This window comes from Frankliniella occidentalis, unplaced genomic scaffold (genome assembly GCF_000697945.3).
Source record: "Frankliniella occidentalis isolate FOCC.00 unplaced genomic scaffold, Focc_3.1 Scaffold94, whole genome shotgun sequence".
In the NCBI taxonomy this organism is placed as follows: Eukaryota; Metazoa; Arthropoda; class Insecta; order Thysanoptera; family Thripidae; genus Frankliniella; species Frankliniella occidentalis.
The window spans coordinates 200,074-219,163 of record NW_026267223.1 but is presented as its reverse complement, the minus strand read 5'-3'; the positions used below and the strand labels follow the sequence as shown (position 1 = coordinate 219,163).

At 44.3% G+C, this 19,090-nt stretch overlaps 2 protein-coding genes and 1 long non-coding RNA gene across 23 annotated transcripts in view; 1 reads left to right on the top strand and 2 right to left on the bottom strand.

The window, feature by feature from the left end:
• The window catches only part of LOC113218380 (potassium voltage-gated channel subfamily KQT member 1-like), a 188,648-nt gene extending 184,791 nt beyond the window's left edge, over positions 1-3,857 (top strand). For 16 of the 18 annotated variants that reach the window (XM_052269492.1, XM_052269499.1, XM_052269491.1 and 13 more), the window contains one exon: positions 1,343-3,857. In XM_052269492.1, the coding sequence (XP_052125452.1) occupies positions 1,343-1,623 (281 nt within the window). In that variant the 3' untranslated portion in view covers positions 1,624-3,857. Of the gene's footprint in view, positions 1-313; positions 974-1,342 lie in introns of those variants that run through there. The other 2 variants (XR_008011360.1, XM_052269496.1) reach the window with 2 other exon arrangements.
• Positions 1-6,688, bottom strand: part of LOC113218359 (dihydroorotate dehydrogenase (quinone), mitochondrial) — a 17,395-nt gene extending 10,707 nt beyond the window's left edge. The window contains exons 1-10 of one of the 4 annotated variants that reach the window (XM_026438668.2): positions 6,416-6,688; positions 6,302-6,330; positions 6,017-6,226; positions 5,735-5,934; positions 5,460-5,651; positions 5,197-5,380; positions 4,818-4,971; positions 4,574-4,733; positions 4,398-4,465; positions 7-450 (exon numbers count right to left, since the gene is read on the bottom strand). In XM_026438668.2, the coding sequence (XP_026294453.1) occupies positions 4,411-4,465; positions 4,574-4,733; positions 4,818-4,971; positions 5,197-5,380; positions 5,460-5,651; positions 5,735-5,934; positions 6,017-6,226; positions 6,302-6,322 (1,176 nt within the window). In that variant the 5' untranslated portion in view covers positions 6,323-6,330; positions 6,416-6,688 and the 3' untranslated portion in view covers positions 7-450; positions 4,398-4,410. Of the gene's footprint in view, positions 1-6; positions 451-2,438; positions 4,466-4,573; positions 4,734-4,817; positions 4,972-5,196; positions 5,381-5,459; positions 5,652-5,734; positions 5,935-6,016; positions 6,227-6,301 lie in introns of those variants that run through there. The other 3 variants (XR_008011361.1, XM_026438667.2, XM_052269506.1) reach the window with 3 other exon arrangements.
• The window catches only part of LOC127749798 (uncharacterized), a 210,102-nt gene that overhangs the window by 186,033 nt on the left and 4,979 nt on the right, over positions 1-19,090 (bottom strand). The window lies entirely within an intron of this gene.

Genomic DNA, 19,090 nt, shown 5'->3' with positions numbered 1-19,090 from the left:
GTTCCCCACATTCCTAAGGTCGAAAAAAGTACTTCTACCATGTTTGCTTACACCAACAGCACCAGTGCAGAAAGGCTTTGGTCAGCCTTCAGACTAGCTTATCATTTAGCCATAAATGTTTTCCACTTGCATTGTATTCCTTGAGTTTATTCTTCAAAAGTACATACAACAAATTTAATTTACTGCCCTCATTTATTTTAACAGTCCCTTTTAAGTATGACCCAATGTGTAATGAGCATTCATGAATAAATAAGAAGAGAAAAGTAAAGATATTCTTGGCTCGTCCACTGGCTCACTATTTATTTGTTTTCAGCTGCGTATGATGATTTCTCCTCGTCTACTTCTTTATGATGGCAGCCGCACTGGGTGTAAGACCCAGGGCCAGTGGCAGAGCCGTACCAGGTGCACTTAATGTTCATTGGACATTATCTCTCCTCCACCAGCCTAGCTCTTGTTCAAACAATAAGCACAAAAATTGGTTTAGACCAAAAACGAGATTTAGTAAAATCAGAAGTAAAGTGATTGTCATAAAAATATTCCTAAAAAAGAATTCTCAAAGGAACACAAAAATAAGAACAGAGCTGGGTTTCAGTTTTCCATTAGCAATTTCTTCCTCTTCTGCTATATGTGTTTTTATTTATTTTTAATTTTTGGAATGGTGTCCAACCTTTTCTGTTGGTGCAGGATGGTAAAGTGACTTCCTGTTATTTTCTGTGTAGTAGTGTCTCCTTGGAACCCTCCTTTCTGTATTGGTGTTGGAATGCAAAAACTGTCTTTGTGTGCGGCTGTTGAACATTAGTTTGTGATGCACTGAAATGAGTAAGAAACTGTTCCCTTGGCTATATTTATCGATCTGCTGGGGTTACTTTTAACTGTTATATGTTTATTTATTTTTAATCAATTTATGATTTTTAGTTAATTTATGAAAGAACACTTTTAGATCAGGAGACAAGCATGCGACGTATAAGGGAAAGGGTCAGAGAGAAGACATAGATATTGAAAACGCCTAATAAATGTTGCACAAAGTATCTTTGCCAGGCTACAAGTGTTCTGGAGCATGAAAGTTAGTAACTGCATGTGTACACATCTAGTATGTAGCTAAGTATTGGGTAGCATTACCTATACCCAACTGCTTAAAATGCTTTTGGAAGATGAGAAAACAAAGGGGAAAAAATGATATTGTGAACACGCTGTGATGAAAGAAAAAATTATAAAATTGGCTGTGAGTTTGTGACATGAGCTGCTGACCTAAGCTTGTCATTAGCCTGTGACTTTGAAAAGCCATACACCCCAATTGTTTGAAATATTTCTGAAAAACTCAAACAGCCTTTGTTTCTTGTAGGAAGGGAAAGTACTTCCTCTTCACCACCATGGGAGGACTACAGCCGCTATGGTGATGACAATGACAACGACGACTCTCTGGGTGCTAGTGAGGACACAGCCTTGCTGCGCTCCACAGCTGCAGGAACAGAAATAATAGTGACTCCTATGTCTCCTGCAGTATCAACAAACGATTTATCTAGAATGGATACGCAGGATGATGAAATGAGTGACACAATTATCATCCCATCATCCAAAATGGACCTGCTAAAGCCTGATGTGTTAATGAATGAAGATGTGTAAGAAGAAAAGAAATCTTCCTTAAGTGTTAATGACTTATTTCAACATTCCCTAATGCCATGTGAATTAATAATGTAAAGTTGAGATTGCTGTAAAAGGGAGGCAAGCTCAAATTATTAACTAGTAATGTACTCTGCAAAATGATTATCTCAGTTTTAACACACCAATGAATAAGTCATTATGGTAGGGGAATTCTATAGAAGAGTAAGAAAAACCTACAAGTATGAGTGAGTTATGCTCTGCAGAACCAAAACTTGGTCCAGAATCAAATCGAGACCACAATAGAAGAGCAAGGACTGAGGCTGAGGCAGTGTCTACTGTTCACAATCTGATTGCCTACGTTACAAAATGACGCAACCTGTGTCTATTTTGTGTTTAGTTCTTTTTTAAGTTTTTTGTTTAAGAATGGCAAGCTCAAATGCTCATCCCAACTGTGTTTTCACTTTTTATAAAAAAGCAAATTTGTAAAGTTAGAATGTTATTCATTAATTGAATAACGCAGTGAATATTTTCCAATTACAAAGTAAAGATGTACATATACTTGTATTTCTGTTAGAAATGCCAATGCATGTTTTTCATTTCTCTTGCTACTAATCGTTTAGAAATAGGAGATTTTTCAGTTGATATCATAGAGTATGAATGCTGATGAGCAGCTGTATCAAATATTAGGTGTGCCTCTGATAGCACATACTGAAAGAGTACACATACTGAGTACAACATACGAAACAATGCCTCAGGAACAGGTACCAGACAAGCAAAAGCGTTTGCAGAATGGTTCACGGTTAAGATATAGGGAATGTTATTTTAAAGGTTCATGATAAATTTTGTTTCATTTATTGAAGACCTTGCAAAAGTTAAGCGTGCAAAGGCAACTCTAAAATGCTCATCAAATATTGTGATTGAACCCCCCACATAAGCATGTAACATTCGACACATGAAATTTGCTTCATTGATTTCAATTGATCCTTCCAAAATTCAAAGCATTGAAACAAGCGCTTATTAATATAATTAACATGTCTATACTAATTAGAAATCTGGTAGATTCTTTTAGCTACCATCATGTTGCTATTTTTTTTTTCCATTTTTTTTTTACACAATATTGAACACAAACAAATGTGCTCATAGCTGCTAAGTTTAATTAAAAGGCAGATGATTGGTGCTGTGCCACTTTAAGACAATTTGAGGAAAAGCTCACCATCATCTTTCTTTATACCTATATATGTGATAATACTTCTTTCTCTCTGTACAGTGCACAAGTGTAAAATAATTGATTATTGCTTAATATGGCCACATGATATTTCTTTATGATTGATTACTATAGATAAAAGATATTTTTCCTTGTAAATTGTAAATATGTAATTCGAGGGTAACCATAGATTTGTAATTTTTTGAAAGGCATGATCTATTACTTTAAAATTTGATTGTAAATAGCAATAACAGGCTTCGTTTGGGGTTTTTTCGATCCGCCATTGGTTCTAAGCAGTTGTGATTCACCTCAAAAGAATAATAAAAAAGTTCAAAATGTCCCAACAATACAGTCAGTCATCAAGAAAAGCACAGCAAGGTTGTAGCTTGTTCTATTGTGGACTGTTTGGAGTATGATGTTGAGTCCAAACAACAGGTCTCAGTGAGAAAATTTAGGAGGAAAACGTGCAAAACAGGAGAATGTTGCATTAGATAAAGGTTTTTAGCGGTGGGACCATTCACCTACATGTCAGACCAAGAAAAAGGTACCATACTCATGGTCTACCAAGGAGACATAGATATATGACCACTTCAAGAATAGAAGCTTTCCAGGATATTAAAAGTTTAAAACTGTTTGCAGCTCAAAGTTCCCAGGCCAGTTTTTTAAAATAAAAGTAGGTTCTCTGAACACAATTTGTTCCATCCATAATTTGATCAAATGTTGTGCATGTTTGAATGATCTCAATACAACGCAAATTTCGGCTGTGCAAGTTACGATATTGGAAGTTTTATCGGTCCAGAAACAAAACCTACTTCATTTATGACAAGATTCAATCTACCAGTATTTGATTAACCTAACAGCTTTCTTGAATTTTGACTTTATAAATTGAGTCTAATATCTAAATAGAAGAATTAATAAAATAGGAAACAACTGATTCCTTAAGCTGAACTTGGTGCACGCAATCAGTAGGTTTACCAATCATAACAATTGACAATTGGATCAGATTGGGTATGATGACAGATGTCAAATAGATATTTATATATAACAAAAACCTGTTGTCCATTTTTCTTCTCCCTATTATCCTCTAGCAAATATTAGCAGCAAAAAGCAGAACAATTTTGCACCCAACCATTTCACGCACTACTTCAATAACATATAAATGTAGAGTTCAGAAACAGATACAGAAGTAGTTTCCTAGAACTAATTCTCTAAGACACATCTATATTGATGATGCAGACGAATAACTGACAAAGGATAACACTTTCTCATATTATAAAGCAGATTTGCAAAAGTAAGAAACGAATATCATCATATAACAATTATAACAAACTGGTTTCCGGCCTAGCTCAGCACAGAGAACACTAAATTTAAAGAATAATATACCCTCAAGTGAAACAGATCCACTTTAGTTCAACTATAGACTTGCTCCGAAAACAAAATATTGTGAAAAGTGCCCATCAAACATCATTGGGGGCATTGGAATATAAAAATAGGTTTGCATGATTTCAACAACGGCACATGGCTATAGAAAAAGCTTTGAACTTCCCTATATTTCTCTAAACAAATATAACAAATAACAAACTCAACTCACCTTCCTTCAAGCATCACACTCTCACATCTTTCCCAACAGCCTCTGATATATTTGAGAATCCATCAGCTCTGCGGGAGTGAAGTTTACATTGTAAGTTACATGTCATATTAATGAGCATCAACTTAATACCGGTAAATCATTTAAAAAGAAATGTAGGGATATTAATATTTACTGACCTCAATAGATTACTTAGTTCTTCTTTAATTTTAGAGATGCGAGGAGGTCCATGATATACATAGGCAGTATAAAATTGTACAAGACTTGCACCAGCACGAATTTTTTCATAAGCATCTTCACCAGTAAATATGCCTCCAACTCCAATAATAGGAACCTTGCCTGTAAGTATGAGTGAGCATTGAACACTGAATTTAAATATAAACTGTAAAACCCAGAAAAGTCTAAGTAGAAAAAAAAACAAACCTTTTGTTAAAGCATACATATCCTTAATTAATTCAGTTGAAGTGTTAGCCAAAGGTTTTCCACTCAAACCGCCGGCTTCTTCAGAAGCCAAACTCTGAAGATCCTCAGGCCTTGCGATTGTTGTATTTGAAATAATTAAGCCATCAACTTTACACTGATAACAAAGAAAAACGAACATAACAGAGTTCGACTTCAATGCTTTCGAAAGGTGACAGAATTGAGCATAAATGCAGCGATGTGATTCTATGCTTAATGCATGACAAAGTGTTATTCAAAATAGACTGAATAATACAGAAGCCATTTCAAAACAAACAAACACAGCAAGCATCACAGATTATTATGTAATAAAACAAATGAATATCTACAATACTTAACTGACCTCTTTCCGTAAAATAACATTGGCAATATCTTTTCTTTCTTGAGCAGTTAAATCAGGGGCCAGTTTTACAAGTATAGGAGGCTTTGTTGAAAGTGGCAAATTGTTTTTTGCTGACACCATAGCTGTCAGTAGTTTTTGTAGCTGGCTGCTGTTCTGCCAGTCCCGCAGCCCAGGAGTGTTTGGGCTGTACGGAAGAAAGGTATGATATTCAGTGGAGTTTTCAAATAAAATGTGCACACAGACCTGGAAAATAAGTAATTTACCTTGATATGTTGATGACTAGATAATCTGCCACAGCTCCAAACTTCATTATACCATCAACATAATCCTTTACAGGGTCACTAGATGTCTTATTTTTACCTAAATTTACACCAATAATACAATTGGTGCCCTTTTGCTTTAAGACATGAAGTCTTTCAAGCACAGCTTCATGACCCTCACTATTAAACCCATACCTAGAAAATAATATTAAATGAAACATAAGAACCTTGCATACAAAACGATTAAGTTGGGTACAATTGTTTGTTTTGACACTGACCTGTTGATAATAGCACTATCTTCTGGTAATCGAAAGACTCTAGGTTTTGGATTTCCCGGTTGAGGTAAAGGGGTCACGGAACCAATTTCAACAAACCCAAAGCCAAGACTGTGCAAGCCAGATATGGCCTCTCCCTGCTTGTCAAACCCAGCAGCCATGCCAACAGGGTTTTTGAACTGAAGGCCCCACACCTTTGAGTGCTGGAGAAATTTTTGAAATGTCATAAATGGGCAAATACTCAGTTTCAAGACTGTAACATCAGACAACGATCAGACAACAAACCAGGAATTCTGAGTCCTTGAAGTTGCTGGGAGGCAGGAGATTGTATTTTGCTGCCATCACAGCAATATTATGAGCTGTCTCTGGGTCAAAGCGATGAGTGAGAGGAATCAGACATGTTTCGTAAAACTTCTCGTTACCGGTGTAGAAGTTGTAAGCACCAAACACCGCAGCACCACCAGTGCAAACAGCAGCCATTGAGACAAGTTGTTTCTGTACAAAGTAGTAAGTGAGTTTGGTGCGCCCACAATCAGAAAACATGCGAAATACACATGTGGAAACACATACCATGGCTTTGGCTCTACTCATGATGAACACTGTAGAGGGGTGAATGAATCTGTTAAGAATGCGAAGACAACTACACGACAAGGAGACAGCTGACGGCAGAGGTTGCCTACAAACCTGTCCGGCCCGAGCAACGAACGAGCTAACTGGGAACTCCTAACCTAGAAGAGAACGAGATTTCGAGGTTCGACTAGAACGAAAGTCGGTGCTGGTAGCTTGAACCTTCCGACAAATGGTGAAGGGTCCACAGTAAGCCCCGCGAGACTCAAACCGCGGAATCACACGAGCGGTATCGCTTACAACCACTCCGCCGATGAAAACACTTCTCCCGAGGCCCGAGGATTTGTTGTGTTTTGAGAACGAGTGCCCGCATGCGCATGCGCATGCGTGTGCGTTTGCAGTGGAGCGAAGGGGAGGTATGCGAGGCAAGCGAAGGAAAACCGGCGGCAGACGGAAGATATAGGAAAAGGGGAGGGGAGCGGATCCCAAGGATCCCAAGGATCCCAAGGCGTCCGCGCTCACCGCGCTCACCGAAAGTGCCGAAAGGCGGCGGCACGGCGACTCGCTCGGGAAGGGGGTGGGGCACGTCCTGCACACACAAACGGCAGGCCACGGCAGGCTGGGCTGGATAGCTGGACGGGGCTGGACGGCCGGCCGGCCGGCCGGGCAGGTTGCAGGTTACAACACACCCACGATCACAAGGTCGAGCCGCACTCCTGTTGCCACGCTCTCTGCCCGCACGGCCTAGCCCGTGCCGATACACCGATTAAAAAGCGAACGGAGTAACTGGGGGTACACTGTAATTTGAGGGTATTTCAAATGTAAACGCCCTAAGGTGTACGGGAACCACAGCTTTTGGCATGCATTGATTCTAGACATCTTTTCCCAGCCACTCCGTGAGAGGTCCTTTGGTGTGATGTGATGTGGTGTGGGCATCCTACCCAACCAGGCCAAAGCCCATAGCACGTAGTCCGAGGCGCTTTCGTAGGACGCACTTTTTGTGGCGTCTGGGATGACATACACTATGAGATGGACCTTAAATGCCCGCCAGCGGCAGAGGCAGATCGGTCCGGGTGATTAGGACACAGCCTCGGAGCCCTTCCCGTAATCTAAATAAAATGAGTCGAAAATGTACGTGAATCGTGAATAGTCCACAAGTGGCTCACCAAGCTTATAGCACATAGACACTCAGAAAATGTTACTTTTCAACAGAAAGACATGCGACAATATTAATTTGATGCTAAAAGGAATAAACTCTTTCTTTTTCTCAAATTGTCTATCGCCCTATTTTGAAGGTAACGCCTAGAAAGTGCGTCGGTCATCTACCTTTACGAAAGTGCTATCTTTAGGCGATGCAAGGTCTCATAGCGCCTGGTAGGCAGGCAACATCTTGCCTGTTGGTCATGCATGTACTGCGGGGTGGCCTACCCTTAGTCTCGCAGGCGCCCAGCTCTCGTCATTGCCAATTATTTATCGAATGAATCTGAGAAACGGTGGTGCTTTCTAGACAATTCCTCAGAAAAGCGAGTACTGTTCTCAACTTCGGTATCAGCGTCGCAAAACTTACATGGCATACCTCGCATAGTAATGATCGTAAGCGGTAAATAACCCAATACAAATGAGCGCGCGTTCCAGTGGTATATTTTTCGGTTCGTTACACTGTAACGCATCTATTTCGGGCGTTAGGAGCACAGCAAATGCTGTCTGGGTAATCAATCACGCTCGCATATTTCGGTTTCTGCCCCCGTCTTGAAGATATTGCCCAAAAAGTAATTTATCGCATTTTTGAGCTAAAGCTTTAGGAGTCGACTCCCACATGAAATTAACGAGGGTGAAACTTATCACTCTTGAATCAGTTGTGTTATTGAGCAAGTTTCCTTTATCGATTTAAATCCATAAAAATGTTCAGCATATTTATACTTGTTTGTAACAGTGGCCATAAAATGAATGGAACAAAACAGAAACTTCTGGTATGTGAATGCATGCATGTGCAAGTAGGTAGGTGGTTTCAATTGGCATTCCTATCCTGAAGGACTCGGGTCGGGAGTGTGGGCGTTGGTCCTCGTACTGCTGCAGTTGGGTGCGGTCTGCTCCCCCCCCCCCCTCCTACGGTGCGTTGGTTCACGCTCATACTGCCCCGCGGCGGGCCCGTGAGCGAGTGTCTGGAACTGGAAGCTGGAGTAGGTGTAGTGGAATGGCGACAGGGTCACACCTCCCTCCAGCCAGGTACTGCGTGTCCTGATTGTTGAGCTTTTGCTGAGATACATTTGTCACATGCGTGAAAGGGGGAAAGGGGGTGGATAGGAGACTGGTTTTTGTCCTCGCTATGTCCTAATGGTTTTAGAGTGTACCGAGACTAGGCCTGCTCCTGAGTTTTTGAAGTCGTCTGTGCTTGTGTATATTAACCATCATGCACTTAATGTTCTTTTAGGAATGATATTTTTACACTAATTAATCATTTGTGATAATGAGAATGCCACGATTTTTTTGTAGCATAGTTGTGCTAAAGGAAACTGTGACGTAAATAATGTGACTTGTGTCACATTATTTAGAATATCATGTCACATTCTTTAGAACGTGACATACCTTCTGCACCGCTCTACCCTCAAGGGCTCAGTGCATAAGAGGCGTAGTTGTAGTTATGTCACGTGAAAACGAATGTGACATGATGTTCTAAATAATGTGACAGAGTTCACATTTTATAGAATGTGACGTCACAGTATTTTGAATAACAGTGTGTTGTGACGTTTTGTCACATTTTGCTTGTTTTAGAAAATTGTCTCCTTCTAAGGATCTCTTTTGCTGTGCACCAGTGGCTGTGTGACTACGTTATTTACTGTCGGGCAGTCGGCAGGGTGCCCGCTGCCCCAGGCTCCCCCTCCCCCATATGCCTGCCTGCCTTGCACCAAACTGGCCGACCCAAGGACTGTTCCGTTTTGTTCCGCTTGAGCCGAAAAGCGATCCAGGGCAAGCGCTACCGGGGTATCGAGGGGTATCGAACACAGCGCCAACGCCCGACAGCCCCTCCCCCCCCCCCTCCACTCTTCCCTCCCCTTCCCGCCTCTCTTATCCCCTTCCTGCCACATCGGCCCGGTGATACTCAAAGGTCAAGGATTTCAAGCGCGAACAACCGGCGGAGTTTGGACCAAGTCGTAATTTTATTTTTTCGACGTGTCGCTGACGGGGAGAAGCGAACGGGAATGGGTTTTCTGGACCACGTGCGATATGAAATATATGGAAATAATACCTCTAGCCCTAGCCTCTATAGGCTGACCGCACTTGGAGGGGTCGCACTGCGCATAAACGAGTCGGTTCTTTCAATCGTGTAGACTGTCTTCCTGCAGTTGATTTCGCTTTAGATAAATTTTACCTCGTACCAGTACGATTCGAATTTTCTCAAAACAAGTGTGTATTTGAGAAATATCAAAATCAAGCACACGAAAAATAAACTAATTGACAGGGGTCCGTAACTGTTTGCTAATCGTTAATGTTATACCCGATAACCGGTAACGCCTAGCATATGACACTTAATAGATACAAAAAAAAACATAACTTAAGAAAAACAAATAAACGTCAAGGATTTAACAAATATTAGTTGATAAGTGATAAAGTGTTATGTATTTTCTCGTGCCTGTGCGACATCTGTCACTGTCACTGAATAAACGAAAGTCGCTTTTAATGTTGAAGGAATTGGTTTCATCTCTAACATTCAGGAAATAACAAATTACTAATTAGTTAAGTTTATTTTTAAATTTTTTTGCGATTTTGTTCAACCAATCATTTTTGTTAAGTTACGGACCCCTGCTATCAAATTGTCGATTTTTTGTTATTGTGGCGGCGTGGCGGGGCGGCTGTGGTGGGGCCTGGTAGGGTGGTGTGGGGTGGGGCGGGGTGGGGCGGGTTGGGGCACGCGCTCGTATGTGGACGCAACCATATGCGCCGCCGCCAGACAAGATCTGATTAAGAAACGCACCCGGTGTGGCCGCGCCGCGCATATCCCACCCACCCACATCAACTGGATTGCTTTTTCTTTCAATGTTCGTTTTATAAGTGTTATCATTTGCCTTCCATTGCGCGCTCCAACCAAAAGCTGATAGGTTTGCGGTGATAAGCGGGTTCCCGAGCTGGTGGGCCCTGTGGCCCCTGGCCCCCCCCCTGTTCTGTTGAGGTGTGTCGCGGGGTGGAGCCCAATCTGAGAACACCTTATGCTCGACCGTGATCCGCTTATGAATTGAAAGATATCGTAGAGGTGACTGTGGCGAATGGCGCTGTGAATACTCCGCTGAAGTCTGAAAGCAATAAGACGACGAGACTACTAGTCTTATATGTATTAATTTGGGTCCCATCCATCGAGGAATAGCGATAGCATGCCGTCTACCTGGCCAAAGTCACCTTCGTGGACATTAAAGTCACCCCCGAGCGCTGTCTGCACGTCAAGGATGCCAAAAAGAACTTGACTGCCCGCCGGGCCTGTCTATGGACCGACAGACCGGAGGTCAAAGAGTCGCGTCCTGACCGTACTCCTATGTTCATACCATCGGTCGGACCGGACAGTCCAGAGGCAGAGGTCACAGCGTCGGTTCCCGGCGTCCTTTTGTTTTTACTGCACTGTGAAAAATAGTAAGTAGGTTTACAGAAAAATTTTCCTTGACGCAAGTTGAAAAATTACAATTTGTAATCGTAAAAATACATGCAGTACGTATCGACTTCAAACCGATTTACAATTTAAATTGTAATTCAAGTTTACAATTTTTTTTTTTTTGTAAAATTACGACGAATCTTTTTACAGTGGCTGTAAATGCCACATTGGGTCCCCCTTTATTAATAGATCGCGCTTGTTCTCTTACAATTAACAGTAGAGGCGATAAGAGTGGAACGTTTACCTCGACGTTTCCACACTAAATAATTGCTAATTTTCGGGACTGAGAAATTTTTTTACCACCTCCAATTTCTAACCACCAACGTCCATTCACAATCAGAAAATTTGAACCCAATGAATACACACTGGCAACTTTTGACGCGAAAAGGGATTAAGAACGCTTATTCCCCTATCAGATGAGAAATCCACCTTAATTTTTAATTTTGGAATTGTTAAGTTAAAATGAAACCTGAACGGCATCAAAAACTTGAGTGGGATTGGAGGACGTGTCTGTTTTCCTCATCCCGGAAAAAAACGGGAGCTCAGCGCCTGCGAAACTTGACGTAGGCCACCCCGCAGTACACGTATGCACTGCAGGCGGGTTGTTGCCTACTCATGGGGCGCCATGAGACCTGAGATAGGCTGAACTTTGTAGGTTTGTGGCGATTGACGGACGTTCTTTCTGGATGATCCAGCTGAGACACTTTCTGACAATCACTCTTAGTTCCTTACAAGCAGCGGTGTTCGTATTACGAAGAATTTGTTTGTAACTTACAGAGGATCTAAAGCAGCCATATTACGAACGATTATCCTTCATATTACCATTACGCACACCCCCCATTCACCATACGGAAAGTCTCGTGTTTGTTATACAAACCAGGCTCTTCGTGATACAAACAATTTGTTTGTGACCACAATGTTAAATTCCTACCAAGCAACGCTTCGCAGAGCTGCGAGGGCTTTTGATCCTTTGTAAGTACGAAGCAATTACTTTGCAATTAAAAAGCATTACCGGCAATGCTTCCACATGCTGCAAATCATCGCTATGGAGATCACAGTTTTGTAGGTGTGTGCTTAGTAGGAATTTAACAGTGTAGGCGATTTGTTTGTAAGCTGAGAACAAAAAAGTTTAGTGTATATTCTGCTGGAAAAGTGGTACATGCACAAGGGGGAAAATTTACGGCGTAAGGCAGGTTGCAGTGTTCGGGAACAATAGCGTATCTGAGAGGGAACGAATGCATAGCTGTTTCTGGTGCCCTCTGGTTCAGAGGTATTTTACTCGTCGAATGTCGTACAGTATTTAATTTAGTGATATCACAACTAAACTACGATGAAATAAAACTTAAAACAGGATAGGACTAAAAATTTACGTTATGTCCACAATGAGCAAGACTAACTGTAAAAGACCGCGAAAGATTAGTAAAGAGAGGAATGGAGGGGGGGGGGGGCAAGCGCAATGGCAGCCACCGACGCGTGCGTATCCGTGTTCTACAGAAAAAAGAGCAAGCAGAATGGATTTTTTTTTTTGGGGGGGGGGAGGGCACGATTTCTTATGGTGAAGTCAATCGTGGGGACTGTCTAAAAAGACAGAAAAGTTAACAAACGAGCTTCGACAGTGCCCCAGCAGTGGCGGGCAGTGTGTCGGCCCGACAGTAGCAATGGTGTCCTGGTCGGTCCTGGTAATTTCCTGGCAGTGTCCTGAAGTGTCCAGGCGGCGGTGCAGGATACCAGTATAGCATGCACGTGCAGCGGCACTTGGGCCCTCCCGAACGCTCATAAAGATTCGGCACGAAGCTAGTGGTGCATGCGAAGTGGCGCGTAATGCGACGGCACGCCAGGCCGGGGTCGTCAGACTAGATAAGGAACGGCAAGCGGATGCTGTGCAGAGGTGCGGCCCAGGTGGGGTCAGAGGTCAGCGCAGCGCAGGCGGTGTGAACGGGCCCTCGACACGCAGGGGCGCGGCCGCTGCGATCCAGGTGTCCCCGCTGTATTTTGTATTTCCGAGAATGCTCTTGAAAACTAAGGGTGCGCCGGGTGTTTCTTATTTGCCTGCTGGTGCGGGAAGGTTTGCATTCCCCCTCTGTCCGGGAGGCACCACGGATTGTGTATGGGAGTGGAATTTTATACCCATAACCCCGGATACTTAGCACCGATGAAATTTGTAAATCTGCGACCAGGACTTTCAGTGGTGCGGCTGACTGGTTTATTGATTTTGGGGCCGGTTTCGTACCTGACTAAAGCACTGCTTCCATATGTGACATATTTCTTTGTAGGACAAATAGTGGTGGTGCTTCGTATAATACAAAGAAATCAGATTACTTCTTGTAAGCTCAAAAATAAAATACTTAGTTGACCACCAGAAAACTTGGTGGCTGATACTCCAGAACATATACTCGAATTTATTTCATGTAGTTTTTTTCTTGGGTCGAAACAACCTTCAAGGGCTCGTTAAAAAATTATTAGCGACATGGATGTTTCATGGACGTTTAAGAACCATTTTGTTTTTCATTAAAATCGCTCTGTGTTTCTCGATGGCTTTGGTTTTAGCTCGAAAAAATTCCTCGCCGGTACTAGTTCACAATAGATCCGCTTGTCAACCTAATAGATTCGGAATGTTTATAAGCAACGTCAGAGAAACCATGAAAGAATCAAATTGGTTTTATTGTCTTGATGAGGTCAACTCTTAGCGGATCGCTCGCTTCGGCCGTGGCAAGCGCCGCGCTGCTGTCGCAGCAAGGCCAGACTTGTGGTGAACGACACACCGGCAGGACCGCGGTCGAGGGTAACGCTACTTTGGAATAGAAAGGTGGAATTTTTAAAAGTACAACTTATCTTTGAAAATGTTTGTAGGCAATAAGTATTGGAGATTTCGAACCAAACGATGCTCACTGTGGTGCTACGACTTCCACAACTCACTGCATTTCCACTGCAAAATGCTTTTAAAGAATACGTTCGAATTGCAAGCACCTTTCATTGCAGCTTGCCAAGTCCGAAAGCATATAGTAATACGACCTTGTTCGTCACAAGCTTGCAAACTAATTCTTTGCAAAGCGAACCCACAGTTTGCAAGGGTGTTGAGAGCCTGCAAAAGATTTCTTTGCAAGACGAAGTAATTCATAGCAACACAAAGCTAGAAAATTCTTCGCAACATTGCATAAAATGTAGTTGGCAAGCATTTTACAGAGTAGCATCCTAAGTGCTGCACACAGAAAACCTTTTTAACCAACAGCAATAAAATTTGAGTTTTATGCGGACGAAATTTGATTGCACTGTCTAAATAATAAAGTCATCTTTACTTTAGATTGGTTCGACCATATTTAGTTAACAGCTAGAGTACTAAATCGTAGTCGGTTGTAAGAGCTAAATTTTATTTCGTACGACCCTTATTTGGTTGTATCAACTAAATGGTTCCATGGCTTCGTCTATAGGTGTTGTGGGCGGTGGGCGTTCGTGTTGTAGGGGAGGGCGCGTCGGGTGGCTCAGCACAGCATAGAGGACACGCGAGACGCCCTCAGCCAAATATGCTGGGAGGTTGAGTTTGTGTGCACCTGCCGGAGTGTGTCGGGATGGACTACTCACTCGGGCCGCAGGGGCCGTGGCGCAGAGCGCAAACCTCCGGACCGACGAAGCCGCGTGCCACCCAGCCGCACCCAGCCCGAGTCTCTGCAGCTCCAATTCTCCAGCACCACCACCCTCCAGCCTCGCCTCTACGGCCCTTGTTCTCCGCCTGCCTCCATAGTCCTACAAAACAAAGTCGCCACAAACGAATCGCATTACCTGGCCAAATGCAACTGGCTACTCGTGCGCCAGGCGACTGGCTCCGCCCCGCCCTCGCACCAGCTCCGACCTCGCGCCCTGCCCCGCCACGCCCCGCCCGCTACGCTCGGCCACGCCACGCCACACCCCGCCATGCCTCGCTCCGCCCTGCCCCGCCTCGCTCCAGCGTGCTCCCGGAAATGCCGACGCCTGGGCCAGGCAATGCCCAATGTCCATTTGGACTTGAGAGGCAACGCAGACAGATCCGGGTTGGATCATAACAACAGATCTGCTCGGGGCTGTTGATGCGGGGGCGTGTCTCTTTCAACCCAATTCTTCATCCCCCCCCCCTCCCTTTCTCTCGCTCTCCCCATCCCCCCGGTGTAGATGTTTGATGTTATCGCGATTTGCCTGTGCGTTTCAATTGTTTATTACCCCAATACTGTCCCAGATCGGCGAGCCTGCCGGGGCCGTGACGGAGCCTCACCGAGGCGACGTTGGCGTGTCCTCGAGGTGACGGACGTCATGATGGACACGAGCGCGACGTTGTTTGCCTTTGATTACAAACGAGACAAACTCTTCGTGGAACTCAGCGGCGGAAAGGGTGACGGCGGGGCGATCGAAGTCACGCCGTGGGCCAGCTGGGGGTAGAGGTTGGGGGGGAGGGGGGGGGTGACTGCAGAGTTTACTAATCTCGCCATCCTCTCTCCTCCAATTGGGCTAGGCTCGTCACGACCGGAGAGAGGCAGGGAGGTTAGGAGGGACACGGCGAGGCCTGCCTCCCGGCCCTGTTGGCCCTGTTGGCCCAATGGCCCTGTTGGCCCTGTTGGCCCTGTTGGCCCTGCTGGCCCTGCTTGCTCACTGCAAGGGGTGCAACATAACAGGCAGACCACTGCAGGATCACCTCCAGATTGAGGTCTTGTCTCCCCACCAGGTCAACCCACCACAGCCGTCCCGTAGGTGGGCGTTCCCTTAACGCGGGCGTTACTGTAGCAGGCCTGCGATGCTGGGGTAATTACCACGCTGGGATTAACTCTGAGCTTTAAATTATCTGAGGCATTTCACTCATTTAATTAATTTTACAAATGTTTTTGGGCGTTGCTGCTTTCCTCGCTCCGTGGGCATGAGTGATGGCCGAACTGGTTGACGCGACATTATACGGCGCGAGGTGTTGGTCGGCCACACTATATATTTTGGGCAGTGTCGCCGCGACCGTGAACACGCATACTCCTGCTCACGCCTCAAGTGTGGCTGTTGGAGAGAGGAGGGGTAGGGGGGGGGGGTTCACTTCCGCGTCACAACGCCCTCATCAACATGCCAATGTACACAATTAGTTCGGTTGATTTTGGGGCGATGACCGACACCTGTCGTGGCATTGACACCCTCGTCGTCTGGGAAAGGAAAGGGAGGAAATAGGGGGGAGGGGCAGAACAGCAACGTGAACCCCGCCTTGGTAAAGGCATGAAAGTGTCTAAAGGCATTAAAATTTAGCACCTTTGGGCAGTTTGATTGCCTTCTAGGGGTACTAATTTGTTATGCCTTTGTAGAGGTATTAAAACCCTGTGATTCCTGCTTTTGTCTTTCGAGTGGAGATACGTGTATGTGATCCATAAAAAAACTCTAGATTTTCCTGTGATTACCCCTCTCCCCCTCCTTTTGCGAGACTACAGTCGCGGCTCCTGCCGCAATTACGATCCATATATTAATTGGCTCGTGAATAAAGAGCCGGTCAGCTTTGCGTCACAATCGTGAGCGGTTTGGTGCAGCACTGGCCGTTCTAACGAGGCGGGGCTGGAGGGGCGGGCGCATGCGGACACAAGCATGCCAACCGCAGGGACACCTGCTGCCAGACACGCCCCACCTCCTAGGGGTAGGGGCAGTTGACTGAGGATCAGCTGAGACCAGGACATCACTTAGCTGACAGTAAAAAGCACACCAAAAGGCAACTACGCATTAAAAACACGGGGCAGTAAATTGGTTACAGTCGTGAAGGTCTTCACGATTTTCTGGGATACAAATGGCAGAAATATGCAAAACTATTACGTACGCTCTTTAGCACAGTGGTATCGACATCGGCTTCGAAATAGCAGAATATTTTTAATGCTAAGCTTTACTTTAGAGCTAAGTTTTATGTTTTGTAAATGCAAAATTGTTATTCTTCTGAAAATCTCAATCTGGAATCGACCTTCTTGAAAGTGAATGATACTCATTTATTAAGTAGTGTTGTGTTCTGTAAATTTTCTTCCATCATCCCTTTTTTAGGGTCTAAGAAAAAAAGTGAGATTGACGTGTTGCGTTAAATGTCCCGATATCTAGAAATGTCAAGGGCTGTACAAGCAAATTTCTCGGCCTCTTCATCTTCAACAAGGGTTATATAACTATCAGGCCAGTATTTTTGGGCATGTTTGGCCGATACACCGCCAGAAATGGCGATATCGACCAAATTTCGGTGTCGCTTCTTTTCTGGCGGTGATAGTTTGGTTCTCTTTCTTAACCGAGGGTTAAAGCTACTCTGGAAACCTAGGTGTGAGAAAGTCTCACACATTTTGGGGTGTGAGTCACTTTTGTCTTACACCTGCACCCAGAAAAATCGTTTCTTGTTTCAAGTAAATGTTTCCTTCTTTCAAGTGCACGCTGACACAAGATCAAATTTACTCTTGAAACAAGCTGATATTTTCTTTCGAATAAAAGAAAAATCTTATTCCAAAGACTATTTTGCTTTGTTGAATGGTGAATTTCATCTTGTGTCAGCTTGCACTTGAATCAAGAAACTATTTTTCTGGGTGTGGTGTGAGGCACGTGTGGACTACACCTTCTGATGGCACAGTGCGCCTGGCACCTTTTAGTGTAAGGTGAAGTTCGTCCGAAAAGTGTCAGACGTCGTGAATGTCAGTCGACGTCCAACCTAGCTTACGCTCAGGACGCCAGGAATTTTGCAGTAGAGTTTGAGGTCGGCAGGTGTCCCACTGGAAAAATAAAGGTGTGATATCCTACCTTTCCAGGGGTGTTAAACTCGTTTTAGGGATGCTAAAGAGTATATTTTCAGTTTCTTTAAAATATTTTCTAAATGAGCAAACCAATCACATTTTGAGATTCATTATCGCATTCCTCGCAAAATTCCGCGTCAAACGAGCCTACATGTGATAGGGTTCAAATAAGCGGTCAGCAAATGAAAAGCAAGTCAAAAAGTACAAAAAATGAAATCAATCTATGCAATTTTTGAACATAACCCCATCATATGTAGGCTCGTTTGACGCGGAATTTCGCGAAAATAGGTGTCAGAATCCAATTTAATACTCACCCTTGCTGCATGGCTACGCATGCACAACAAAATGCAAAAGGGTTTCGTGGGGTTTCGTGTTTTCGTAATTTATGTTTAGTGTAGACGTTTTAAGGTATCACCTGCTAAAATGGCTACACGTGTTTTACGCTACTAATCCCGAGCTGTCGGCGCTCCCTGTTCACTGACAAGAGGGGGCCCACAGCCATAGCTGACAGCGCTTACAGAGCCAAAGCACCATTCGGCGCCCCGCAGCGTTATACAACGTCCGAGGTGAGAACTCATACGGCTGCAGCAGGGGCGGCGCTGGGCGGCGCGCAGCCGTGGAATTGAGGCGAAAAGGAGGCAAAGCTGTGTGTGTGTGGAGGGGCGTCTTGGCCAGCTCGGCTCAGTCCGGCGCCCTAGATACCGAGCACCACGCGGCCAATCTGATACAGTATGTGGCCACCTCGGCACATGGGCGGGCGGTGCATGGGTGGCCTGGCCACCGCCGTGCCACCTTGTCCAGCGGGGGGACCTTGAGAAGGCGCTAGTCACAGTGAGGGTGGAGAAAGGCTGCTTCCTGCTTCATACTAAAGTGTTGTTATTTTGGAATGGCCCCAGTGCAGATGGCGGTATGGCGTTCGGCCCTGTATATACACGTAATTGCATTATTATTGCTGGTTGGAGAGTGCGGTAGGGGGCGGGGAGGGAGGGGAGGGGGGTAGTGTATGCGGGGTAAGGAGACCATAATAATAATGATGCAGAGTTCGTGTAAACGTTCAAACAGCTTCTTAACTTCGTTAAATTAGGAAACTGTAATAGATATTTTAAAGGCATTAAAATGAGGTAATTTTTACCTGCTCCTTTTTTCGAGTTACTTTTTAACCCTTCACAACACACAAGATTCCGTTGCTTGTGACTAAACTGCATTGCACCATTAGCCAGGCGGACAACTTTGTTGCGACTCTCCTGGCGTGGACAACGCCCCTCTCGGACAGACCCTGCGTTTGGATAAGGAACACACACTGGCCAGATTAGCCAACCTGCATTGATGCTAATTCTCTCTGCTGGTCACATTCCCATCGAGATCCGTAAATCACAGATTTATCTCGCCCCCTCCTCCACCCCTTTACCC